Source organism: Sorex araneus, chromosome 5 (genome assembly GCF_027595985.1).
Source record: "Sorex araneus isolate mSorAra2 chromosome 5, mSorAra2.pri, whole genome shotgun sequence".
In the NCBI taxonomy this organism is placed as follows: domain Eukaryota; kingdom Metazoa; phylum Chordata; class Mammalia; order Eulipotyphla; family Soricidae; genus Sorex; species Sorex araneus.
In genome coordinates this window covers 72,371,945-72,399,706 of record NC_073306.1, presented here as the reverse complement: position 1 = coordinate 72,399,706, position 27,762 = coordinate 72,371,945, and the positions used below count along the sequence as shown (strand labels likewise).

At 37.4% G+C, this 27,762-nt stretch overlaps 1 protein-coding gene across 1 annotated transcript in view; it reads left to right on the top strand.

Annotated features, from left to right (window-relative positions):
* Positions 1 to 27,762, top strand: part of TTLL7 (tubulin tyrosine ligase like 7) — a 171,452-nt gene that overhangs the window by 54,510 nt on the left and 89,180 nt on the right. Inside the window, exons 5-9 of the mRNA XM_012931648.2 lie at positions 674 to 741; positions 6,223 to 6,381; positions 10,697 to 10,913; positions 18,022 to 18,186; positions 22,916 to 23,074. Coding sequence (XP_012787102.2) covers positions 674 to 741; positions 6,223 to 6,381; positions 10,697 to 10,913; positions 18,022 to 18,186; positions 22,916 to 23,074 — 768 coding nt within the window. The remainder of the gene's footprint in view (positions 1 to 673; positions 742 to 6,222; positions 6,382 to 10,696; positions 10,914 to 18,021; positions 18,187 to 22,915; positions 23,075 to 27,762) is intronic.

Below are 27,762 nucleotides of genomic sequence, written 5' to 3'. Positions count from 1 at the left end.
TCTTGTAATTTTAACTGTGCAAATCAAACTTTATTTTTCTATTTTTTTATTTTTTAAAAACAATTTGCTTTTTGGGTCACACCCAGCGATGCTCAGGGGTTACTCCTGGCTCTGCACTCAGGTATTACACCTGGCGGTCCTTGGCGACCATATCGGATGCCGGGAATCAAACTTGGGTTGACTGTGTGTGAGGCAAACACCCTACCCGTTGTACTATCACTGTACCAGCCCCTATTTTTCTATTTTTTAAATGGAATATAAGCTGATAATAAGAGTAATGCAAAATTCACTACATGAAGTAAACTAAGTACATTTTCAGAGGTTTCCTATGATACCAACGTGTATGGTTATATTAAGTTTATAATACCAAAAATAATTTGAATATTGAACTTCCCATTATTAATTATGTCACATATAACTTTGAAATCCACATAAACTCCTTTTATTATATCTTTAAAAGTTAGAAATTTAATTTTCTTATTATAGATTTTTTATTCCATGAATTCATTGAAGATCATTTAAATTTTAAATATTTTTACAGTGATTAGCACATCAAAACATAAGATTCAAAGGTTAAATGTAACTATATCATGGTATTATAATGTATTGTAGTATGTATGATGATATTCATTCAACCTGTTGAGTATATTAATATGTATTTTTTGTTTTACAGAGGATCAACCATTTTCCAGGAATGGGGGAGATCTGTAGAAAGGATTTCTTGGCAAGAAATATGACCAAGTAATCTTCATTTTCTTTTACTCTAGAGAAGACCTGCTTAAAGTTTGTAGTTTGAATGTTACAGTGCTATATTTCACAGGGTTACACCGGTTTTATTTTATTTTTTTAAAATTTTTTAATTTTTTTTTTTTTTTTTTTTTTTTGCTTTTTGTGTCACACCCGGCGATGCACAGGGGTCACTCCTGGTTCATGCACTCAGGAATTACCCCTGGAGGTGCTCAGGGAACCATATGGGATGCTGGGATTCGAACCTGGGTCAGCCGAGTGCAAGGCAATCACCCTACCCACTGTGCTATCACTCCAGCCCCAGTTACACCGGTTTTAATTGATATATTGATATATATATCTTTAGAGATAGAATAATCTTAAAAGTTCCCAAATTCTAATCCTGCATTTTTCTGTGGATATTACTGAGGGTCAAAGATCCTGAATATCTCACATCAAATTAAACAAATTATTGGAACAAAATTCCTATTTCCATAATCCTAGGATTTTTTTGTACTACAGCTTTTGCTTTTTCTAGCAAAGAAAGTTTTTCCTTAAATTTCAAAGGATATCTGGCCCTGGCGTTCAATATGTATTGTTCATCTATAGTTATCTCCTAAGAACAAATTTGTTGCATTATATGCTATGTGTAGTGACCTGTCATAATGCTTATGAGTAATAGATATCACAGACTTTAAGGGGTATAGGTCTGCACAGACATGCAAACAAAAATCCTGGCTCATTAGGAGTATGCCTGCCCAGATATTCATCTATGAATCAAGATTTAAAGTACTAATCTCCTTTTCTGGAACTTCTGTTAACAGACCACTTTAGCATGATCAATAAGATCTGCCCCTGGGTAAAACTTACATTTTATTAGAGAGAAAGACTGGTACAAGCTGCTTAATGGTGCCATAGTACAGACAGTGACAAAGATGGTAGGTGAGATCATCCTGAGGAGAACAGAGATCATTTACTGGAAATTAACAGATGAAATTGATGTCACAAAGTTTACCAACATCTGTTTGAAAAGAAGGCAAAGGGTGTTTAAAGAAGAAAATATTTGGAAAAAGTGTATGAAAAAAAACCACATGTAGAAATTTAAACATTTTTGATGATTATATAACCATCTGTGCATGTATTCTGGGTGATTTAAACTCAAGTGATGCTGGAAATCAGTTCAAAGGCTAGCATATATATGCCATATCGTTATATTTTATTCGATAATTTGGACATTGGTGCTTTAAATTCTTTCTTTAACAGTGATGAGGTTAACCAAAATAAGGAGTTACTTACTGGGTTATAGCCAGGAAATGATATGTTTTAAGTAAATTCACTCTTGATGGAGCCTGGAGCAATACAGAGCAATAGTAACAGTGCGTAGGGCTCTTGCCTTTCACTCAGGGAACTCAGGTTCTCTTTCTCATATACCTGAGTTCTGCAGGGAGTGATTCCTGAGTGCAGAGCCAGGAGTAAACCCAGAGTACTGCTGGATATGGTACCCAGACAAAGCAAAGCAAAACAAAATTCTCTCTGGAAAGAATCCCTACAAGGAAAGTATGTAGGAAAACTTCCTCTTTAAAAAAATTTAGGCACCATGAATTATAAAGTTATTCATGGTAGAGTTTCAGGAATGCACTGTTAGAGACCCTTCTCCACGTCCCTCCACTAGTCATCTCAGTTTTCCTCCCACACACCAGCTTGCCTCTATGATAGGGTCTTCTTAAACTAAATATTTATTAGGAAACAAAGGACTTCAGAGAAAACAACATTATCACATTAATTTTCAAATATGTCTTTTATTTAAGTCAGTTATTTTCTTTCAACACACACATATATATATACATACAAATATATATTGGTTTGCTGCCACACCCAGAAGTTCTCAGGAGCTACTCCTGCTGAGCTCTTGGTTTTTTTCCCTTACCAGTTCTCAGAGGATGTAGTTCTGGGAATCAGATGTGGGGCATATGGCGCCACGGACCTAAACCCTTGTTTCTTCCTACATGTGAAACATGCATTCCAGACTTTGAATGATCTCTTGACCTGCAGATTTCTAAGTATATTTATATTTCAGGTCCTCTGCTGGGTTCTGGATACCTGAGTAATCAAATGCAGCTTCACAACTTATATAGTTTTGGACTGTGAATTGTGAAGTGCCGTGAAGTAGTGGTACACAGATCTGAGTTAGTGTGTAGTGCAACTTTTGTCTTAGGCAGTGGAGTCTTTCCATGGGGAAGTGATAAGGGAGGCGGAATATGAGTGATGAATAGGAGTTTAAAGGTGAATATGATAGGTAATCAATTTCTAGGCAAGAAGAGTAGCATGGGTCAAGATCATATGATGGAAAAAAAATACAGATATTCAGGAAATTGAAATCAGACCAAGTGTAACTGAAACACAGGGAGACTGATGGGAAATGGTGGAGCTGTTACCGGAATGGTGATGTTCAGGAAGGCAGTTTCCATCTTTAATGCTAGGGGAGGTTAAGGCTGATGAAGTGGGTAATATGACCTGATTTTCCATGTGAAAATTTCATTTTGGCAGCGTGGTAGAACACAACTATCTTTGTAGTCAGGGATCAATAGAGGCCCATTAAGCAGGTGATAGCAAGATGTTTCTTATTTTATGGGCTCTTTAGAGTTTGCCTCAAAGGAAAAATGGTTAGATAAAAATTATGACCTACTAAATCCATGACAGAGTTGTAAGTAAAAAAATTTTTCCTAAACTCTTGGGGCCAGGGAGATAGTACAGTGGGTAGGGCACTTGCCTTGAACACAAGAGACCTGGGTTGAATCCTGTCACCCTATATGAGCCCTGCCAAGAATGATCCCTGAACTCTCTGAGCACAGAGCCAGGAGTAATCTCTGAGCATCATTGTATGGCCCAAGGGGGGGAAAAAGTTTCCTAAATTCTTAAGCAAGACTTCATGTCTCTTGAAGCTATGCATTTTAACATATATATTTTTTTATTTATCATTGTAAAATCAGGTCAAAGTTTCTAACATTGTTGTAGTTGACTCTACAAGTACAGAAATATGCCTTTATTCTAAAAGAAATAAATCCTAGATGATTTCCAAATGTCTTATTGTTTAACTAAACTTCTGGTTTAAAATAGACTTTGGAAACTTATTCATTAAGCAAGGAAGATATATTTTGCTTTAAGTTTTACTTCTAGCTATAAATAGGTATCTCCTTTTCCATTTCTTTTTCCAGTTTAACTCTAATGGGTATCCTTATTTTTTATGAAGTTTAATCTTAAATTATTTAAAAATACAAATCTTATTTGTATTTCAAGAAAAAAATTTAAGAAAAAAAATAGAAAACCTTTTTCTTCTGTTATAGTAGTTTCACAACTTGTTGATTTAATTTCAAAATGAGTAAAGTATTCCAAATAGACTTGGATTTTTCTAAATGTCTATGAAAAAAGTGATACCATTTATACACACTGCATGATTAGTTTGTTTGTTTGTTTGTTCACACCTGGTGTTGCTCAGGGTTTACCTAACTCTGTGTAGTAGTCAGGGATTTGAAACCAGGTCAGCTGCCTGGAAGGCAAGTGTCTTACGCGATGTACTATCTCACTGGCCCCAGGTTTTGTTTTTTCTTTTGGGGTCACACCCATCAATGTACAAGGGTTACTCCTGACTCTGCACTCAGGAATTACCCCTGGCGGTGCTCAGGGGACCATGTGGGATGCTGGGAATTGAACCCGGGTAAGCTGTGCAAGGCAAACGCCCTACCCACTCTACTATAGCTCTAGCCCCTGGCCCCAGTTTTAAAATACTTTGTTCTAATAAAGGACTGGAGGGATAGCACAGCGGGTAGGACGTTTGCCTTGCACACGGCCGACCCGGGTTTGATTCCTCCATCCCTCTCGGAGAGCCCAGCAAGCTATCGAGAGTATCCTGCTTGCATGGCAGAGCCTGGCAAGCCACCCGTGGCGTCAAGGAACAATGGGACGACAGTGCTACAGTGTTCTAATAAAAAATTTGACTTGCCTTCATATAATTGAGAAATACAATGAGTGCATTTTAAAATACTGGAGATAAGAAGAAAGACATTAGAGGCGAGGGAGATTATCTCAAAAATTGGAGCATGTGCTTCACATGTGGGAGGCTCAGCTTTGATTCCCCAGCAGTGCCTGTTCTGAGTACTCTGCAAATGGGCATGAGTTGGGTGTAGCCCCTGACCAACCAAACAAGCAAACAAAAATCCAAACAGGATATTTGCGCTATTATTGCACTTCCTTCAGGTATGTGTGTGTATGTGTGTCTTCAAACCAGTTATCTTGGTGATTTATGCTGAATTTCACAGATGCAGTTGGTAAAATTTTTGTTTTTCATCGTGAAAATATAACTTCTTTACATGGTTCTTATAAAAGTGCACTTGAAATCTAGTAAGCACACAAGCCTTCAGCTGTCGATGTCAAGTAGGTTATATATCCCATACCCTAGTGTTAGAGTTTAGGCTCAACCCCCGTATATACCACATACTATTATCCTATTTTAGTTTTTATTAATATCATTTTGGGACATTATCTGCTCATCTATAAAAACATACACTTATAAAATAGATGTATTTGAAAAATAGTAGATACTATTTAAATTGTTTCTAATTCAGTTTTGTTAGTAATTGGTATATTACAAAATAGCTAATGGTTGAGCCTGATTAAAAGTCAACAGACCTAATACTATCCCTAAGATTAGTATCAAATAGCCTAATTTGTATCAAACACAAAAGTATTAGTACTGCAATGTAGCCATAAGAGCTACATAAAAGTAGAGGAATGTAATTCGTGGAAACAAAACCTACTGTTTAGAGACTTCATGTAGCTTTCTCATAAAAGTCATTAAGCCCCCAAAGCCACTGGAGAAAAAAATAGTTGATCAAAAAGCACACTGGCTTGTGGCTCAAAGAGCATGTTTTGCTTCTGGGAGTCCTGGGATCCCAGGGCACGTGTGTCCCCCCGAAAAAAAAAACACACGCACATTTTCCCTTCTGGTGATTCAGAGGATTTAGTTATGTTTAGAGAAATTATGTGGATGGCACCTGATGGTGAAGCCTTTCCTAATGCTCTCTTGTATCCTTGAGGTGTGCTCATGAACTGTTCCATAGTATCACTTTGTCTTACATCTCTATACTGTATTTATCATAATGTATTTAACTAGTAACCTATGTATTGATTCCTTAGAGAAGAGCCTGTATTAATTCATCTCAATGTCTTCGTTGTTCAGCACATAGTATTTGTACTCAAATATTTGAATCACTGATATGTAAATGAGCACCTAAGGCAGAGATTCCTGTCTATTTGTTTAACCTTAGTTTCACCTCTCAAGGTGTCTGGAGCAGAGGTGTAACAGGTGCTGGTGGACATTTAAACTCTAAATTAATTGATGGAAATTTAAATTCTTGCAGTAATTGTCAGTAGCAGAGAGAAAGGGTGTTTTGAAGATTTTTACTATAAGTGACCTTTGATATTATCTCTAATTTGTAGAATGATCAAGTCCCAGCCGCTGGATTATACCTTTATTCCTCGAACCTGGATCTTTCCTGCAGAATATACACAATTCCAGAATTATGTGAAGGAACTGAAGAAAAAACGAAAGCAGAAAACTTTTATAGTTAAACCAGCTAATGGTGCGATGGGTCATGGGTAGGTATTTTTCATTTGGAATATAGCACTGTAGCATTGTCATCCCGTTGTTCATCAATTTGCTCGAGCAGGCACCAGTAACGTCTCCATTGTGAGACTTGTTTTTACTTTTTTTTTGCATATCGAACATGCCAGGTAGCTTGCCAGCTCTGCCTTGTGGGTGGGATACTTTCAGTAGCTTGCTGGGCTCTCTGAGAGGGGCGGAGGAATTGAAACTGGGTCCACCGAGTGCAAGGCAAACGCCCTAACTACCCATTGTGCTATCGCTCCAGCCCTCCATTTGGAATATAACAACTAAATAAAAATTTGAGAAAAATAATAAAATGGGTTTTTATGGCCTTTTGGAACTATTAAATGAGCTCTTTTATCCTGCCCCCCCTCGACTTTATTCATTTTGAAATTAAATCAACAAGTTGTGAAACTACTATAACAGAGAAAAAAAAGGTTTTCTATTTTTTTCTTAAACGTTTTTCTTGAAATACAAATAAGATTTGTATTTTTAAATAATTTAAGATTAAACTTCATAAAAAATAAGGATACCCATTAGAGTTAAACTGGAAAAAGAAATAGAAAAGGAGATACCCATTTGTAGCTAGAAGTAAAACTTAAAACAAAATAGGGGCCGGAGCGATAGCACAGCGGGTAGGGCGTTTGCCTTGCACGCGGCCGACCTGGGTTCGATCCCCGGCATCCCATATGGTCCCCCAAGCACTGCCAGGAGCAATTCCTGAGTGCAGAGCCAGGAGTAACCCCTGAGCATCGCTGGGTGTGACCCAAAAAGCAAAAAAAAAAAAAAAAAAAAAAAAAAAAAAAACTTAAAACAAAATATATCTTCCTTGCTTAATGAATAATTTTCCAAAGTCTATTTTAAACCAGAAGTTTAGTTAAACAATAAGACATTTGAAAATCATCTAGGATTTATTTCTTTTAGAATAAAGGCATATTTCTGTACTTGTAGAGTCAACTATAAAAATGTTAGAAATTTTGAACTGATTTTACAATGATAAATAAAAAAAATATTGAAGTTCTCTACTCAAAGGAAGTTTGCAATAATTTTTATGTTTTGATGGTGATGTTGTTATTGTTGTCGTTAAACACTAAGAGCAAAATAACCTACTGGGCTAGAAAGATAACAGCTGAACATACACAATACCAGTGGAAAATCCGGGTATTTTCACAGAACCAGTATTTTTTTTCCATTTCATTTCCATGTCAATCACAAACAGGCCCTTGTCCATTTTGTTAGAACTATTGTGATACAGGCATGCATATAGTCTCACCTTTATGTATAATGAAATAATGACTGAAAGATCATCAGAATATGGTGGAACAAAAGGACAGTTTCTGAGTTGTCTTCTTGGTCGGGAGGAACAGAGTTCTGGAACAAAATAGCAGGTTTCTTGCATTCGCAGACATCTCCTGTTTGCGTCTGGAACACATCTATTGTATCTCGATCCTCCCATTTCCAACCTGTGCAGGTGTGTGTTTCCTTGATTGGCTGCCCATCAAATCTGATCTGCCACATTGACAAGCCAGCCATTCACTGTTGCTTTCATTAGCTTGCTAAGTGGTGTGTGACCTTTAATCTGCACCACAGAACCTCCTGACCTGCCACCTTCAGGATCTCAGTCTCTACTCCCTCCTGACCCTTTCCCCTGGCTCTGTTGAGTAACATCCCTTTCCACAAATGATGTACCAGGTCCACTACTTAGTAAGCTTTTCATTGTGTGGTCATGAAATCGGATTTAAAATGATGGAACATTTTGTTCTAGATGTTCTAGAACATTTTGAACTAGGTATGTGAATGTGGCGAAAACTAGAAATGTTAGATGAGACTATAGCATTCTCATTTTTGTCTCCTTTTGCTTATATTTTCTGAATGTATTTTTTTTCAAAGAAAATCTGAGGCTGCTCTTTATAAAACCACAGATCATTTTATTCTCCTGTTTTAAAATGCTTTAGGAGAAAAAGATATTTGCAAATGAAGCTACCTGGTAGTTTATTCAACAGTTTTTTTTTAAACTTCTAGGAATAAGGTAATCATACATCATTTTAAATTGTGTACATCAGGTAGTGTTGTTTGAACTTCATAGTTAAAGTTGGTTTGCTTTGTTTGTATCGAAATATTTTGAAGGATAATTGAAGTTTATATTTTTTACAACGTTAACCTTTTATATTAAAATATTTATATATACACATCTATATTTAATGTAAGGATATCACAAAGAAGTAATATAATTGGTAGGAACACAAAAGACTTGGTAATATTGTGTATATGCTGAGGTTTATAGGGCTGCCAAGGTTTATCTCATACAATGCATTTAATACATCGGTAAAAGATACCTGGCTTGTCTTTATTTTCATACTGGTTCTCTATTTTTCTAGCTATTTGCGAAAATGGGGTAGTGAACACCTCAAGTATTAGTGAGCTGTCCATTTTTATTCTTTTTATTTTGTTTTGCTTCATATATTTTGGAAAACTGTTATGCATATGTTTGTTTATAATTATTCTGTTTTCTTGAATCATTGATATTTTTCTCATAAAATGTCCCTTCTTTATCTTGTTCTACTTTTTATCTCAGTCTGTTTTTTCTGATATTAAGACAGTCACTCTGCGGCTATGCAAGTACTTTTTCAGTTGCAGTTTGTCTAGAATATCTTTTCCATTCATTAATACTTGACCTATTCAAATCTTTGATTATAAAGTGAGTCTCTTGTAGGTTGTATATACGTGAATGATTTTTTTAAATGTCTGCTACCAAATTCTTTTAATTGGAGAGTTACTACAATTTGTACTACACATATATGTATATATATATTTGTTTAAACACTTCAAACCATATAAGAACACCTCTCCTTCCTCCCACCAAACTTTGCAATTTCTGTGGATGGCGTGTGTGTGTGTGTGTGTGTGTGTGTGTGTGTGTGTGCGCGTGTGTGAGTTTGTGGAGCTGGGCAGTCAGTCAGGAAATTCAGAACTCTGCTCTAGTGCTCATTGCATGCACGAGCAAGGCCCAACTGTGTCTAGATGAGTATTGAGTCCCTTCTCTTATGTTTCTTGCTTTTGTGCTGAGTCTGAGGCATGTATACTGCCTTCTAAATTCTGAGAAATATATCAAAGTATTTTGAAACCCAGCCCTTGTTCTCTGAATAGTTCATTATTAACCTTTTTTCTAGTCATTTTAGTTCATCTATTGTTTCCCCCAATTATTATTATAATTCCTAGACAATGAGGACTAATTGTCGTGAAATGTTTTTGATAATTGCCTTCAAATAGCGACTGAAGCAGACACATAATTCTTAGGTAAGAAGTATTTTGAGGTCCTCCAGCTACCTTTCTTTATTGGACAAGTGAAAATAAAACAAAACAATAACAACAACAGCAATAACAAAAACCTGCCAAAATCAAACTAAAACCAAACCAAACCCATAAGAATAAGGTTTATTCTGCCCCTCAAGACTCGGTACCCACTGAAAACATCAGCTGTTGTTAAGGCCACTGCTGAATTGTAGATGGGACTATAGTATGTAAAAATGCCTAAAAAATCTTTTACAGTGGGGCTGGAGTAATAATGCAGTGTGTAGTATGCTTGCCTTGCACTTGCTGACCTGTGTTCAATCTCCATCTAACCATATGGTTCCCGAAGCATTTCCAGGAATAATCGCTGAGTGCAGGGCCAGTAATAACCCCTGAGCATTGCTGGGTGTGGCCCCAAAACAAAAGCAACCCTTTTAGCTCTGGGGCCAGAGAGAGATAGTAGAGGAGATAGGATACTTCTCTTTCATGTGACTGACCCTAGTTTAATCCCTGGCACCAGATATGATCCTCTGAGCACCTTCAGGAGTGAACCCTGAGCACAAAGCCCTGAATACCGCCAACCCAAATGTGGGCCCAAACCTCCCAAATTAAAAAATGAACAAACATATAGAATGACTGCATTCATCTGTGGTATATAAAATATATATATAAATATTGAATTAAAGTCCTTACCCTATACAAACAAAAAACCCCCAACCTGATCATATCCAAATTTAAAACTTCTATTTTCAGTTGATATCAGTAAAAACATTAAAAGGAGGCTAAAATAATAAAAAATAAACAACCACAGGTTTCGTTTTGTTGTTGTTGTTTGAATTTTCCTGGTTGCAAACATTGGTTTGGTTTCCATAGTTCCAAAGATGGTGATTTTGACCACTTCTTAAAAACCACTCATTGCTTTTGTTTCTTTTTGGCCTTTCAGAATGTTACTGACAATTTTGTAAATGTTTTGATTCCACATCAAATTATTCTCTTAATTCTTTTCTTTAAACTTAGGATTTCTTTGATAAGAAATGGTGACAAGCTTCCATCTCAGGACCACTTGATTGTTCAAGAATACATTGAAAAGCCATTTTTAATGGAAGGCTACAAGTTTGATTTACGAGTTTATATTTTGGTCACATCATGTGATCCACTAAAAATATTTCTTTACCATGATGGACTTGTGCGGATGGGAACTGAAAAGTATATTCCACCTAATGAGTCTAATTTGGTAAGTGAAAGCAGACAGAATCTATGAATTTGTTCAACATAGCTTTGAAGCACTGTTTATTTTTTTTAAAAGATTATGTGAGTCAGTCTCTCCTTTTAGGATTTTTAAATAAGGTTTATATAAAGAAGCTAGATTGTTTATAATTTAGAGGCAACTTTGGGAAAACTGGAGAAATTGTATTTTCTGCAGAAAGTCTGGGAAAAAGGCACACCCCTGTGGGTATTGTGCTCACAAATAAGGATTTTTGAGGACATTAGTGTGTAGTGACCTTCTATGGAAATAGCTTATATAGAACTACCAATAGAACATAGTGTCATTGAGAAAGATAAGGTATTATGGAATTGAGTGTAGACAGACTCAGTTCAGCTCTTCATGAGGGGGGTGGTATTTGAGTACAGTTTTTGTACAGAAAATAGGATTTAAACATAATGGGATTATGATGTAGTTTAGTGTGTTCCCATGAACATCGCTAGGTATAGCCCTGTATATCTCAAGGATAGCTGGTGTGGCTCTGAGGATTCCTGTGCAACCCCAGAGTATCCTGGGTAATCCCTAACATTGCAGGACCTTTGCTGCACATTATCCCCCGGACCTCTCATTGAACCTGTCCCCTTGCCCTAGAAGCACAGGGAGTAGTGCCTAAGTCCCACTGCCCTAAACAAGTAAACTTGTAGAAGTCAGGAGAGCAGATATGAGACAGAAAATGCACAAGTTGGCTAAAAGTAGAGATTAATTTTTGTTGAAACCAAAGAGAAGATAGTATATTTAGACTGGCTAAATGTTAAGCGGAGCCATAAATTGGAAGTTAGGTATGCAATTTAAAGTCCTTTAATGGTACTTTTAAAACAATTTTTTTAATGGTACTTTTTGTAGATACTTTTTTATTAGGATTTTATTTGTGCTTGGGGCTGGAGCGATAGCACAACCGGTAGGGCATTTGCCTTGCACTTGGCCGACCCGGATTCAATTCCCAGCATCCTATATAGTCCCCTGAGCACCAGTCCCCTGAGCACCGCCCGGAGGAACCCCTGTGCATCACCGGGTGTGACCCAAAAAGCAAAAAAAAAAAAAAAGATTTTACTTTTTTCTTTGTGTAGTCATAAAATACTGTAATTTATAGCTTATGATAGAAAACCATTATAATTTATCATGAAAGTATATAAAAATATATGTACTTAAAAGTATTATAAAATGCAATTTGTAGCTTGTGAAAGATGAATCATAACTTACTATTCTTATTTAAAGGTTTACTTAACATTTTAAATTTTGAATCTACTAATTATACCAAGATTAATTACTAATTAATTACAATTAATGATTGTTTCTCATTTTGTCAAAGATTTGATTGTTGTTTTACAATATTATGCATATAATTAATTCCACTAATAGGTATCATATTTATAAATTAAGTGATGATCATAAATGTGCTGTGTTCCATTAACTAATACATGCTATAAACCTGTAAAGGGAGATAAAAAAGAATTACATCTTCTAAGATCACAAAGAATGGAGCTGGAAAGATAGTACAGGGGTAAGGCACTTGCCTTGCATGTGGTCAACCCCAATTTGATTTCTGGCACTGAATGTAGACCCTTAGCACCACCAGGCATGATTGACCCTTAAGTGCAGAGACAGGAATAAGTTCTGAACACAGTTTGGTGTAGCACACAAAGCCCCAAATAATAAAAATATAACCAAAATAAATATAAAGTATGGATAGAACCAACTATCAAGTAATGTTTGGCATTGTCAGCACAATTTTTGGAAAAACATTGACCAAGATATTGATCTTGATCTTGGTGGACAGTTATAGAAGTAACTGTCTAGTAGGAAATGCAGAAAATAACACAAGTAATTATAATACTGACAGCGAGTGTGATGTTCTGAGAAACTGAGTGAGCTAAGGCAGTGCTTAACAAGGGCATTTCCCTTACTTGCAGATGAAGATTAGAGAGGGAATTTGGAATGAGATACTTGAATAAGGAACTAACCATGGTGGGACTGAAGTGGCCTGGGGTAGAGTTCAAGGCAAAAACATGGCCTTAGTAGTAAGAGGATGGGGCTGGATAGATAGTACAGTGGGTAGGGCACTTTCCCTGCCTGAAGCTGACCCGGATTTGATCCCCGGCATCCCATATTGTCCCCAAGCACTGCCAAGAGTAATTCTTGAGTTCAGAGTCAGGAGTAACCCCTGAGCATCTCCAGGTGTGGCCCCAACAACAAAAAAAGAAGAGGAAGTATGGCATGGCTAGAGTAAGCAGAAACATTCAACATACACTGATAATTAAGTATAGACTTAAAAAATTAAGTATAGACTTAAAATTAAGAGATGAGTATGAGAAAAGTCCTAGAAATACCAGTTATTTCAGGACTTTGAAGGCTGGGTCTATAGTTTTGGAATTTAACTTAAGAAGAAGGGATAGATTGAAAACTCTGAATAAACATTGACTGGTGGCTGAATATATATTATGGGGAGTAAGGCACTTGCCTTGAACACAGCCAATCTTGGTTCAATCCTGTCACCGTATGTAGTTGCTCACTGCCAGGAGCGATCCCTGAGCACATGTGGGTGTGACCCAACCTCTCCTTCCCAATAAAAAAGGCAAATTGGGAACTGTGAGAAGGGGTCTACATGGATGTAAGATATTGAGTAAAGGCCACTAGAAGCTGTATTCTAGAATGACCATGTATGAGAGAAAAGATCACTTAATATGAAGAAAAAGCCACAACTCTGGACTAAAAATAAGACAATAGATTTTTTTGGTTTGTTTTGAAGGTCATGTATCTTGTGTTTCATTCTGGAGATGAATGAAATACCTTTGAGTTGTGTATCTCGTATTTCATTCTGGAGATGAATGAAATACCTTTGTGGGGTGGAGGATGCTCCTGGCTTAGTGCTCAGAGGATCATGCAGTGTTCAGAGTGAGCCTGGGTCTCCTGTATGAAAGCACCCGCTTCAGCCTATTGAGTTCCATCTGGCTGACCCCGACCTCTCACTTTTTAATGTAGTTTTATTTGTCTGGGGGCCAGACCCAGCATCATTCAAAAGTTACTCTGGTCGGGCTTAGAGGATCATCTCTGTGCAAGGCTAGCACCCTACCAGCTATATTATTGCTTCAGCCTCTGCTTCTTATTTTGTTGTTGTTTCTGTTATTACTCAAATCATAGAGTAATATATATATATATACATATATATACACACATACATACATACATACATACACACACATACACACACACATCTCTCAGAGAGCCTGGCAAGATACCAAGAGTATCCCACCCTCATGGGCAGAGCCTGGCAAGCTACCTGTGGCATATTTGATATGCCAAGAACAGTAACAATAGGTCTCATTCCCCTGACCCTGAAAGAGCCACCAGTTGTTGGGAAAGATGAGTAAGGAGAGGCTGCTAAAATCTCAGGGCTGGGAGGAATAAACTTTACTGGTGCCCAGTAAATCAACAATGGGATGACAGTGATACAGTGCTATAGTGATATAAGAGAATACAAGCAGGTATGTTAAAACCAAACAAATGTGTGCTACTTTTGGTACATAGGTGTAGGGTATGAGAGGTCCCATGGCCATGAAGTGGCCATGTGCTCCAGGAAATTCTGCTTTGGTTTATAGTCTCTGGATCTTGGCCATTGATGAGATTACATGGCGCCGGGGGCAATTTGTGGGTGTGACTGCTAAGCTATTGGAAAACTGGGGACTTGGGGGGAGGAGGCCCAGTCCCGATTCAAGTAGGCTTGGAGGTCTCAGTTATGGGGCCCTCATACCTGGGTTTTTCTGCCATACCCCACTTGGGTAAGGTTCATCTGAGCATGTGGAGGGTGGCCTTGAGCAGGCAGAAGTTGGGTTCTGGAGATATTCGGCTTCTGGGGTTCTGCTTCAGACAGAGAGGGAAACTTAACCCACCCCCCGCCCCCCCAAGGTGTCCTGGTGAAGACAGCCTCGTGTGGGGTCAGGAGCTTCTACAGCGAAGAGAATAGATTTAAAGATATATTTTGGATAACATGGTTGGATTTGTAGCAAGAGGAAAAAGAGAGACATAGTGAAGATAAAAATCAGGGTTTTAGGAAAAGAAGACATGAAGAAATAGAGATACGTCCCCTATTTATGGATAGGGAGGATTAACATTGTCAAAAGGGCAATACTCCCAAAAGCATTATACAGATTCAGTGGAGTTCATATAAGGATACTCATGACATATTACAATGAACAGATCAAACACTCCTGAAATTCATATGAAACACTAAACTCCAGGAATAACTAAAGCAATCCTTGGGAAAAAGAAGATGGGTAGCATCACCTTCCCCAATTCAAACTGTAGTATAAAGTAGTAGTAATTAAAACAGCATGGTATTGGAATAAATACAGACCTGCAGATCAATGGAATAGAGTTGAGTATCCTGACACTGAGCCTCAAATATATGATCACTTAACCTTTGATAAAGGAGCAAGAAATATGAAGTGAACAAGGAAATCCTTTTCAACAAGTGGTTCTGGGGAGCTACATGCAAAAATCTGAACGCAGACCTCTCTCTAATGCAAGGCACAAAAGTCAGATAAAAATGGATCAAAGAACTCAATATCATACCTGAATCTGTAAGGTACATGAGTACATGGAGGAAAATGTAGGCAGAATCCTCCATGACATTGAAGCTAAAGGCATCTTCAAAGATGAAACACCATTAACCAAGCAAATGGCAGCAAAGTAAAACAAATGGAACTCTATTGAACTAAGAAACTTCTGTACCTCAAAAGCAGTGGTGACCAAGATGCAAAGAGAGTCCCAGAATGGGAAAATTTATTTATCCAAAACTCATCTGATAAGGGGTTAAATCAAAGATATATAAGGCACTGGTGGAATTTTATAAGAAAAATCCAACCCCATTGAAAAATGGGAAGAAGAAATGAACAGAAACTTTCTCAAAGAAGAAATTCAAATGGCCAAAAGGCACATGAGAAAATGTTCTACATCACTAGTCACTAGGGAGATGCAAATAAAAACAACTATGAGATATCTCATACAACAGAGACTGGCACACATCCAAAAGAACAAGAACAACCAGTGCTGGCATGGATTTGGGGAGAAAGGAATTCTCCTTCATTGTTGGTGGGAATGCCGGTCCAGCCTTTTCAGGAAACAATATGGGTATTCCTCAAAAAACTACAAGCTGAGTTTCCATATGGCCCAGCAATACCACTTCTGGGAATATGTCCTGTGGGCCCAAAAACATTTTTCAGAAAAATCATCTGCACTTCTATGTTCATTGCAGCACTATTCACTATAGCCAGAATCTGGAATCAGGTATAGCCACTACCTGAGTGCCTGAGAACAGACTATGGGATAAAAAACCAAAACCCGAAACCATCGTACATCTACGCAATGGAATACTACCTAGACATCAGGAAAAATGACATCATGAAATTCACTTATAGATGGATGAACATGGAGTGTATCATGCTGAGTCATAAGGATGGGGACAGGCATAGAATGATTACATTTAATGTGGTATATAAAAAGAACAAAACCCATATTGTGAGACTAACACCCAAGGACAGTAGAAACAAGGGCCAGAAGAATTGGTCCACAGATGGTGCCTTAAGTGCTGGTGAGGAGAAGGCAATTGGGTTAGAGAGCAGACCATTATCATAGCTGCAAATGATCACTCTGCATAAGAACTTCGTGGAGAGAGAGAAAGAGAGGGAGAGGAAGAGAAAGAGGGAGAGGGAGAGGGAGAGGGAGAGGGAGGAGAGGGAGGAGGAGAGATGCCTAACTTAGAGGGAAGCTGGGGGTGGGCTATGGCGGGAGGCAAATTGGGGACATTGGTGGTGGGTAATGTATACAGGTGGAAGGATGGATGTTGAAACATTGTATAACTGAAACCCAATTGTGAGCAACTTTGTAGCTATGTTTCCAATGGTGATTCAGCTAAAGAGAAAAATCAGGGTTTTCACGTAGGCAATTAAGGGTATGGGCAATGAGCGGGATCAGTGTGATAGATAATATCAAAGAGCTATTAAACGTTTTTGGAAAGCTGATTTATTTTCTTTGACAGGACTGTGCAACCACTAACAAGTCAGTACTAGAGACACTCATGTAATATAAATGTGAGGTTAAGAGATCTGAGCTGCAGGCATAATTTGTGACTCATCAATTCATAGGTTGTAATTAAAGTATTTCGAGTGGGTAAGAATGGATTATGTATATTTTAGTAAGGCAGATAGTTACCTTTTGAGAGTTAAGAGTAAGGAAAGGACTAGGAAAGAGTTAAGAAAGATTTGAAAGATTTGGAATCTCTTTGTGTGATAAAGTGATTTGTTCTATTGAGTTTATGCATGTAATTTGCCTAAGTACACTGGATTAGGTAATCACAATGAAAATCTGGGCATCAGGAAATTCTATCTTTAGGTTGTACTCTGCCTAGTGCTATTGAATCACATAATCTCCTGGCTTTGATTTTTTAGTGTATGAAAAACAATGTTTTCCTGTATAAGTGTCTGTGTTCCTCATAGATCTCTAAAATTTTATGATTAAATATCAAGATTAGGATATGAAAAAAATAAAGTGAAATACACAAGTTATGTTTGTGCTTTCTTTTAGATATAACTTAATTTAAATTTTTTTTCTAAACTTATAAGGGTAAGGATTGTATCTCTCCTTTTCCCCTTTGCATCCATTGTGCACTGCATATAATAGACACTCATTAAATATTGTCTGTTTTCATTAAATAAATTGGTTAGTGGTAGGCACATGGGTTAGTAAACAACAAGAATTCAAAAGATAAATTTGCATGTTTGCTTCAAAATTTTTAATCAAGTAGATCTCTTTAATTTAGGGAAAGTGAAATATTATGTTAAAATGGCTTGCTATTAACAAATCAAAATAATCATCACATAAAGAATATGTTCATTCTAATGCAGCAATCCTATCTAAGGTAATAACTGGGTGTCAGATTACTCCATTTTATTTGAAAGTTATAAATTCTATAAAAGATGTTATTTCTATATTTTGAACTTGAAAATTTTCTTTGGATTTTATTTTCTGTGACATTCTATCACAGGGTCCCCAGTGTGATAAAAAAGTTTCTTTCTTGTTACAGACCCAGTTATACATGCATTTGACAAACTACTCTGTGAACAAGCACAATGAGCATTTTGAAAGAGATGAAACTGAAAACAAAGGAAGCAAGCGTTCCATCAAATGGTTTACAGAATTCCTACAAGCAAATGAACACGATGTGGCCAAGTTTTGGAGTGATATTTCTGTAAGATTATCCTATTGCACAAATTATTGCTGTCTTTTCTGGGATTCATTACAATAATTGTCAAGCATGAAGTATTATAAAATAGACTTCATTATTGATTGGACAGATCAAGATTAGTTTCTTACAGGAAGTGGAGCTTGTGATGGACCTTGGTAGATATGTATAATCTTTACTATTAGGGAGGAAGAGGGGGAAATTCTCAGTTTCAGCAAAAGCATAAGAAAAAGCATGGAGCTATGAGAATTGGGGTAAGTAGCCTAGGTTGGCATATTCAGTTTTTGTAGGTAATTCATAGGTTTGTAAAGTTGAAAAGAGGTATGGAGATAAAAACTTAGGTGGAGCATTAGAACTGGAGTTTTTTAATAGTAAAGATAATTCTGTTTTTAAGGAGAGGAGTGATAGGTAAAAGACTAGAAATTTAAAAGATAAGTTTGAAAACAAAAAAGGAAAGGATGGTTAGAGTAAAAACTAAGAATAGGTGCTTGGGAAGTTATTATTTAAATAAAAAGTGGATTGATATAAAGTTCTGTTAAAAAAAAACAACAACACATAATTGCAGTAACACTGAGGTTAAATGAATATCTAGAATGGGGAAGGAGAACTATTTAGCAGTGTCCCCAAACAATGTGAGGTAAATCATAGGGAGAAATAGTGTTGAAATTATCTGAACTAGATAGGAGGAGTAGAAAGGAATTTATTGTGATATGTAGAATTAATTTTGCATAGAGGAAAATAATTATTCATTTATTCACTCATTTATTTTATAAACATTATTGAACCTATAACATAAACCTGAGAACTTGAAGATGTATAAAAGCTTGGAATTTGATAAGAAAAAACCTTCACATAAGTTGTTAACATATTGAAATGTAGCAAGTCTATCAGAAGATATGCACTGAGTACAGAGGAAGATCACTTTTTAGAACTTTTAGTAGGCAAAGATAGAAGGAGACCTTTCTCTAGGCTTGGATACCTGAACTGAACTTTCAAAATTTCATGAATCTCTCTGATAATGAGTTTTACTTTATATATGTTGACCTGAAAATGCTGTTTCAGACAGAAAGGTGAAGTAAGCAGTTACAATTATGTTTTTGTAATTGATGTAATTGATAATTAAATCCACAGAAGTGGATGAAATTCCAAATGTGAGGGTGAAAGTAAATATATATATGAGAATAGAACTGAACTGAAATAGATCCTTTATTAATTATAGCTCAGATATTGAAATAGTATTCACAGGTAGAGGGGTGTCTCTACTGTAAATACTTACCATACTTAGCACTCCACAGTGTGCTCTATCTTCCTTTTGGGACAGATGGTGTCATTTAAATGTTATGGAAAATGAACATGAAAATACATAGTTGAGCTTCGTTCTCTTGAGAAAAGAGAGAAAAATCAGTACCTTATTTATCCTATTGTTGAATTTTATTAGTCGACTAATTTTATTAGTCAATTCTTTTTTAACCTTATATTCTCTGTCGCAGAATATAAATCTGAAGGTCTTTAGTGTCAGACAGTGAAAAGGAGTGATGTGACCTGCATAGAAGGGTGTCTGGAAACTGGAAATTTAAAGAGCTTTTAAGGTCTTAAGAGGGTTGAGATTCATCAGCAATTGCCTGGTTGCTCCACAGAAAGCTTTGGGCCCAGTGTGGTTTAGTCTTTTAATTTTTTAATAGAAGCCATAAACATATGGATTTGTAAACATTGGAAACACATTTAAATATCTTAAAAATAGATATTTTTGGCTTCACCAAGTCATCAGAATTTATGCCTATTGACTTAACTTTCTATTATATACATTTTAAGGACAAAATACATCCAGATAAGAAATTTGAGTACAGTAATGCTCTGTTCAATAATTTGTTTTATGAAGGCCTATTTTGTATAAATTCCAAAATAACTGCCTAGTAAGGACCATTTACTGATTCTTGGGTCAGGAACATTGAAGTAGTGAAATTTGCTATATTTTTCTTAACAGTTATTCAATTTAATGAGCACAATAAGACCAAGAAAGTCTGATTTGCCGTCTGATAATCTTTTTCTTTGACAACTTTTACTTTCAGGTGAATCATTGTGGATTTCCTTATTAAAAAAAAAAAGTGAAACCTATGGAATATCTTGTTGAGGAGTGAATCCACCTGAGAGCAAAATAGGCAGCATTAGCTACACACACATTGGGTTTATTTGTTTTGTTTAGCTTGGGGGCAATACCTGGCTGTATTACAAATCCACTCCTACTGCCTATAGTAGTGTCTGGATTTAGGAGATGTTTAGAAGTTTTTTGGGGTGGGGTGGGAGTACTCAGCCACACCTAGCAGTGCTCAGGACTTACTCCTATCTCTGTGCTCAGTGATCCCACCAGATAGTGGGGTGGTGCTGGGGTTGCTGGGACTTAAAACTGGGGTTGCATGCATGCAAGGCAAGCACCTGACACACTGTACTACTTCTCTGGCTCACACATTGATTTTTTTTCTTTTTGTGTCACACCCGGCAATGCACAGGGGTTGCTCCTGGCTCATGCACTCAGAAATTACCCCTGGCGATGCTCAGGGGACCATATGGGATGCTGGGAATCAAATCCGGGTCGGCCGTGTGCAAGGCAAATGCCCTACCCGCCGTGCTATCACTCCAACCCCCCTAATACATAATTTTAAGATATGCCTGATGTAGTCATTTTGAGCCTGTTATACCCTGACATATTCACAACCTTTCCTCTGAAAGGATAAATTTTTCATTGTTCTTTCGTACCGCACTTATAATGTACATCAATGTATCTAATTAACAATTAATATATGTTTAACGTTCCAAATAGTTTTTATATCCTTACCTTATTAAGCTAGGTGATTTATATAAAAACTTAAAATTTTGCCTTAGCACTTTATTTTATTAAGAAATCTGTTCTAGTTGAATCAGTGGGATAATATAGAAAAAGGACAGTATAGTTTTTCCTTAAGGCCATGCTTTATAATATTTGTGAATTTGACTTAGGATTTTTAAAAATAACCTTTTGGGGGGCACAGGTTTTTCAAAATATAACTTTAAAAATAAAACTAAGATTAGTACCCTTTGAAAAGCACAGATGTTTGTGCTTTGTACTGGTCAAGATGGGTAAAGATCAATAGAAAATCTGAAAAAGAAGATTAAATATTATTTTATTCACTCAGAATATTTTAAATGTACTTTAGGTAAAAAATTCTTTAAATCAAAGTTTAAAATGACACTTGGAAATCTCAGAAGTATAAATGGAGTTTGGTTTGTGTTGGGTAATGCCACTCTTCATTTTAAAATATAACTGCACTTGTGTTTTTACATTCCTAAAATTCAATTGTTTTTATGTGGAAACTGCCACCAGGTTTGCAACTTCATATAGGTTTGCTTACTTCATATAGGTTTTAACCTACCTATTTTTAGCTGTTTGAGCAGTATCTCTAAAAACTTTTATGCAGTGGCTTTTTAGTCTTTTATCTTATGAATATTGTCACTTTGAAAAAATTTTCTGAGAGCTACTTCACCTGGCATCTGATGCGTACATGTAGGGAGTAGCAAAGTCACAAATTAGTCCTGAAACTATCTTTTTAGAGCCAAATTCTTAACTGCCTGGCATCCTGCCTACACCTGTAGAGAGGAAATTGAAAAGAAAATGCATTCTAAGTAAAAGCAAGTAAACCAGATTTTCTTGATCACAGACTTATTCTCAAATTTCAAACCAAATAAGAAAAAAAGCATTAATAGTGGCATTTTGTGCTCTCATAGAAATCATCGATATCAAGTGCTTTTATTGAACTCTTGTCTCAGATAAACTACTGGGTCACAAAGTCATTTCTGAGCTAATAAACTTAGCTTTCCTAGATTGCCTTCCAAGCCCCGAGAGCCCTTCTCTAATACAGACCATGCATTTTGTTTGTGGAATAGTCTACCATCATTGGAATTTTCTTTTCCTTCTCCCTTTCGGTATGGTTTCTGAGAAGACCAATGAATGAATTTACGCTTACTTAACCAGTAGAAGCCATGTTAACAACTTTAATTTACTCAGTGTTCAAAAATGCTTTTGAGAGGCTTTAAAGATAGAGGTTAAGGCATGTGTCTTGCCTAAAAGATAGAGAGGTTAAGGCACTTGTTTTGCCAAAGGGATGACACTGGTTTGATCCCAGTACCACAGGATCCCTGAGCACAGCCAGGATTGATCCCTGACTTATAGAGCCAGGAGTAGGCCCTGAGCACTGCTAGGTGTGGCTTAGCAGTCTCCCTGATTCCCATTAATTTTTTAACATCTTCTAAGTTCTGACAGTATTATAGGCAGTAGGAGTGGGTTTGTGAGTAAAAGATGTGGACCCTGCTCTAGCAAAAAAAAAAAAAAGAAAAAGAAAAAGAAAACATATAGCTGTTGTATGAATAATGCAGTGAGAAGTAAGTGTTAGGTATAACTGACTTGGGAATCAGATCTGAATATTAAGGAGCCAGACTTAGGTATGAGTTGGAAAGAGTATTTCTAGAGAAAGGGACACTAGTTCTTAGGGCCCTTGTAGAGGACATATAGGGCTTGAATGTTTCGGGATGGGAAGCATCAGTTGAAATAAAGTTAGAGTGGCAGCAGGGACCAGATGCCATAGAATACGTGAACTTGACCAAGATACTAGTTTCTAAGTCCAGGTCTTATTTCTACATATGTAAATGAGATACACACACAAATAAGGCATGTTTCACCTTTAAGAAATCATAATTCTTATAGGAATTGGTGGTAAAGACTCTGATTGTAGCAGAACCTCATGTCCTACACGCATATCGAATGTGCCGACCTGGTCAGCCTCCAGGAAGTGAAAGTGTCTGCTTTGAAGTCCTGGGATTTGACATTTTGTTGGATAGAAAACTAAAGCCCTGGCTTCTGGAGGTAAGGCGTTTCTTGACGAAGAAAGAGAAGTGTTCACTGTTTCGGGGGTATTTAAACAAATGTTTTTAAATGTACGCTTTGTATACTTTTACTGAAAAAAAAAAGCATAAATTGAGTATGTGGGCAGAGAGAAAAAAAGTTCAGGGAATTGAAGAGTTTGATGGATGAATCAATATGTGTTTGATATGCTTTTCCCTAGTTAGTATTACGAATTTAAAGACCTGGACCTTTGACTATGTGTGACTGACAGATTTGCTGTCTGTCTCCTTTCTCCACTGCTTTATCAGTCATTTGGCTTCTTGGCTTGGGTGTTGTATTTGCTTTGTATATACGCAGGCTTTAGGACCAATCCCACTGCCTTCAATGTAGCACTCTTCAAGCCCTCCAAGAGGGGAGACTTCAACCAGTTTATTAGTTAGTGTTCCATACCTGACACCCAAGGCTCTGTGGATCCTCAGATAAGACATATTGTATATCTGGACTCCGCTCTCATCCAGCCTGTCAACTGTATGCCTCAGATAGGCTGACAGTCCCGGGTGTGCTCAGTGCTATTATGAAAGGCAGCGAAAGGTCTCACTGAGAATTTAGAAAATGAAAGGAGGAATAAAAATTGATTTGTTTAGGGTTTTTGTCCTTTTATCCAATACTGTTTATATTTATATTCTGTCCAGAGAAATATTTTTTTTTTTTTTATGGAAGAGCCTGGCAAGATAGCCGTGGTTTATTCAATATGCCAAAAACAGAAACAACAAGTCTTATATCAATACATGGAAAATATAAATATTATATCATCATATCATATATAAAACAAAGAAAACATTTTATAAGATCCAACACCAGTTCATAATACACACTCTCAATATAGTGTGGGTTGAAGAAATATTCTTTAGTATGGTTAAAGCCACTTGACCCAAACAAACCTATAGCAAACATGATACTCAATGGTGAAACACTGTAGCTTTCTCCCAAGCTCAAGTATAAGAAAAGTTTTCTGACCTTTACCACTACTATTCAATATAGTACTGGAAGTTTTTTTTTTTTTAATTTATTTATTTTTAATTAGAGAATCACCGTGAGGGTACAGTAACAGATTTATACACTTTTGTGCTTATACTTCCCTCATACAAAGTTCGGGAACCCATCCCTTCACCAGTGCCCATTCTCCACCACCCGAAAACCCAGCGTCCCTCCCACCCTCCCCAATCCCATCTCCCCCCCACCCCACCCTGCCACTGTGGCAAGGCATTCCCTTCTGTTCTCTCTCTCTAATTAGCTGTTGTGGTTTGCAATAAAGGTGTTGAGTGGCCACTGTGCTCAGTCTCTAGCCCTCATTCAGCCCGCAACTCCCTTCCCCCACATGGCCTTCGACTACAATGTAGTTGGTGATCGCTTCTCTGAGTTGACCTTTCCCCGGAACGTGAGGCCAGCCTCGAAGCCATGGAGTCAACCTCCTGGTACTTATTCAGAGAAATATTTTTAAATTCTATGATTCTCTACCTAGAAGAATACTCTCAGGAAATTCCATCCGAAAAATTGCAGTTACTCAAACCCTTAAAGTTTACTAGATGAATTGCATTTTAAGGACTCTACTTCTGTAGGAGATATAAATATCTTTCTATATTTCCTTTTAATGGTCTCTTCTTTGTTAATAATTTAAAACTGAAAGTTACATATCTGTAACTGCAAATCAATTTTGCTAAAACAAGTTGAGTGATAGGTAAGACCAGGACTTTAGAATATGTTTTTAATAACATTTTTCAGATATGAGGATCAAAGTTTTTGTTTGTGTGTCTGAGTGTATCCCATCTACTATAAACAAATAATATATATTATGTTTCCAATCAGTTACAGAGCTTCTAGGTAGGTGATCAAAAACTTATTTGCTTCTACCTGTATTAAAAAAATCAGATGTGAAATATGTCACTTATTTCTTTTCTTTAAATTCTTTTTTTTTTGGGAGGTTCACACCCTGCGATGCACAGGGGTTACTCCTGGCTCTTGCACTCAGGAATAACTCCTGGCGGTGCTCTGGGGACCATATAAGATGCTGGGAATCGAACCCAGGTCGGCCGTGTGCAAGGCAAACGCCCTACCCGCTGTGCTATCCCTCCAGCCTCACTTTTCTTTAATTCTTGAATATAAAATCAATTGACTATGTTATGAGCGTGTGATATTGTGATTTGTGGGAAATATATGTTTTTTGGCCACTCATCGCACAACGGAGATGTTACTGGTGCCTGCTTGAGCAAATCGATGAACAGTGGGACGACAGTGCTATAGTGCTACAGTGCAGATAATTAAATTAATAATGTATTTCTCATACGTAATTGTCCTTTATCCACAGTACCTGGTCAGTCTTCCAGAAACTTTTGAATTTCCTAGGTGTTGAGAATGAGTCCTATCATGTTAAAAGGGACTTTTATGTTGATGATATGACTTTTGGGGGCTGCTCCTAAGGATGAGGGCTGGTTGCTAGAGAACAAGGCAAGTGATCAGAAGGTTGGAATTTTAGTTCGATTCCTCTGACTTTTGGGGAGTGGGGGAGAAACAGGAGGTTGAATTCAGTGGCCAATGGCCAAAGGGTTAATCTTAGACTATCTATTTAAGCTGCTGTATGAGCCCAGAAGGAAGGGCCTAGGAGAGCTTCCAGGTCAGCCAACATGTGGCGATTTGGGTGTAATGACATGCCTGAAGAGCTCATAGTAGCAACTTTCCTTTTCTCCTTATCTTGCCAGTGAGGTTTCTCAGTTATATTACTTTTAATAATTTGCTGCTACAGTGAGTAAATGGGTTCTCTGCATTCCAAGAACTGCCCCAACAAATTAATCAAACCTGAGGACAGTGTCCTAGGAGTATCTCATTCATAGATGGTCTGTCAGAATCACAGTTAATCAGGGTTCTGGATTGGAACCTTAAGTCTCAGGAGGAGGCCTGTTGACCAGAAGCCTGGGGAACAATCTGGGGCTTGCCAAGGCCACCTCTGGAGACTAAGCTCTCAATCCCTTGTATCCGATGTTCTCTCCAGGTAGATGAAAATCAGAATTGAACTGAATTCTTGAACATTTGCTAATGTTTGAAAATTGCTTGGCATGGGAAAAACTCTGCATATAGTCATTAAAAATGGTCCTAGAACTAGTACAGTCTTTTCACCTTATTACCAGATGTTTTCTTCTTTAGATTTACTGATTTGTTTGCAGTCTTTTTTTAGTAATAGTTTTTCCTTCCCTACCCCCCCCCCCCCGATTCCAGCTATCTTTCTTTGGTTGTTGATGCAGTCGGGGAAAAGTGAAGACTGAGATGGAATGGGAAGGACAGAGGGAAGAATGACTTTGTACGACGATATTTTAGGGACTGGAGAGACAGTAGAGTGAGCGGGTACTTGTCTTACATGTGGCCAACCTGGATTCGATTCCCATACATTAAAGTAACATCAAGTCTCACAATGAGAGACGTTACTGGTGCCTGCTTGAACAAATCGATGAGCAACGGGATGACAGTAACAGTGAGTGTCCTGAGCACTGCCGGAAGTGACTCCTGAGCACAGAGTGAGGAGTAAGCCCTTGGCACTGCTGGATGTGGCCTCCAGCAGTTTTAAAGATTATAGAATTTAAAAGGATTTTTTTTTGTTTGTTTATTAGTGAATCACCGTGAGGTAGTTACAGACTTACAAACTTTCGTGCTTGCGTTTTAGTCATACAATGATCGAGTACCCATCCCTCCACCAGTGCCCATTCTCCACCACCAGTGATCCCAGTATCCCTCCCACTTCCCCCACCCCACCCCTCCCCACCCCGCCTCTGTAGCAGGGCATTCATTCCCTCTTGTTCTCCTTTGGAGTGTTGTGGTTTGTAACAGAGCTATTGAGTGGTCATCCTGTTCATTCTAGAGTCTACTTTCAGAACGCATCTCCCAACCCGAGTGGGTCCTCTGAACACCCTTTACTTGGTGGTCCCTTCTCTATCTGAGCTGCTTTTCCCCCCAACATGTGAGGCCAGCTTCCGAGCCTGGAGTAAACCTCCTGGTCTAAAAGGATGTTTTTTAAAGCACTTGCTCAGCTAGTGATTTTCATTAGCTTGGTAAATCAGAGTTGACTGGACAGTTGAAGTTAATTTATTTATTATTTGCTTTTTGGGTCACACCCGGCGATACTCAGGGGTTCCTCCTGGCTCTGCACTCAGGAATTACTCCTGGCGGTGCTCGGAGGACCATATGGGATGCTAGGAATTGAACCCGGGTCGGCCTTGTGCAAGGCAAACGTCCTACCCGCTGTGCTATTGCTCCAGCCCCAATTGAAGTTAATTTTTAAAAATCTCAAAATGCCCTTATTTCTATTAATGTTTTTTATAGTTTATTGTCTCTATCATTTTGAGATCAGTAAGATCCACTAAAAGCCACAGTAACCAATAGCTAAGTATATTACTTGCCAAAACAAACTTTTTTGCTAGTCTTTCTTCATTTCCAAATTGATCAGAAATATTAAAAACATCTGCAGTATTATAAATTTTAATATATATTAATCTTTATAACAAGAAAAATTAAAACAATCTTTCTTATTGTCTCTAAATGTCTGTTTTTTCCCCCATCTGCAATCTTAGTCTGATATATTCGTTAAAAACCTTTTGGCGCCATCAAGTGGAATAAAGTAGAAGTTGCTTCTGAGAATGAAAAGAAAGTGATGGGGAACTAGC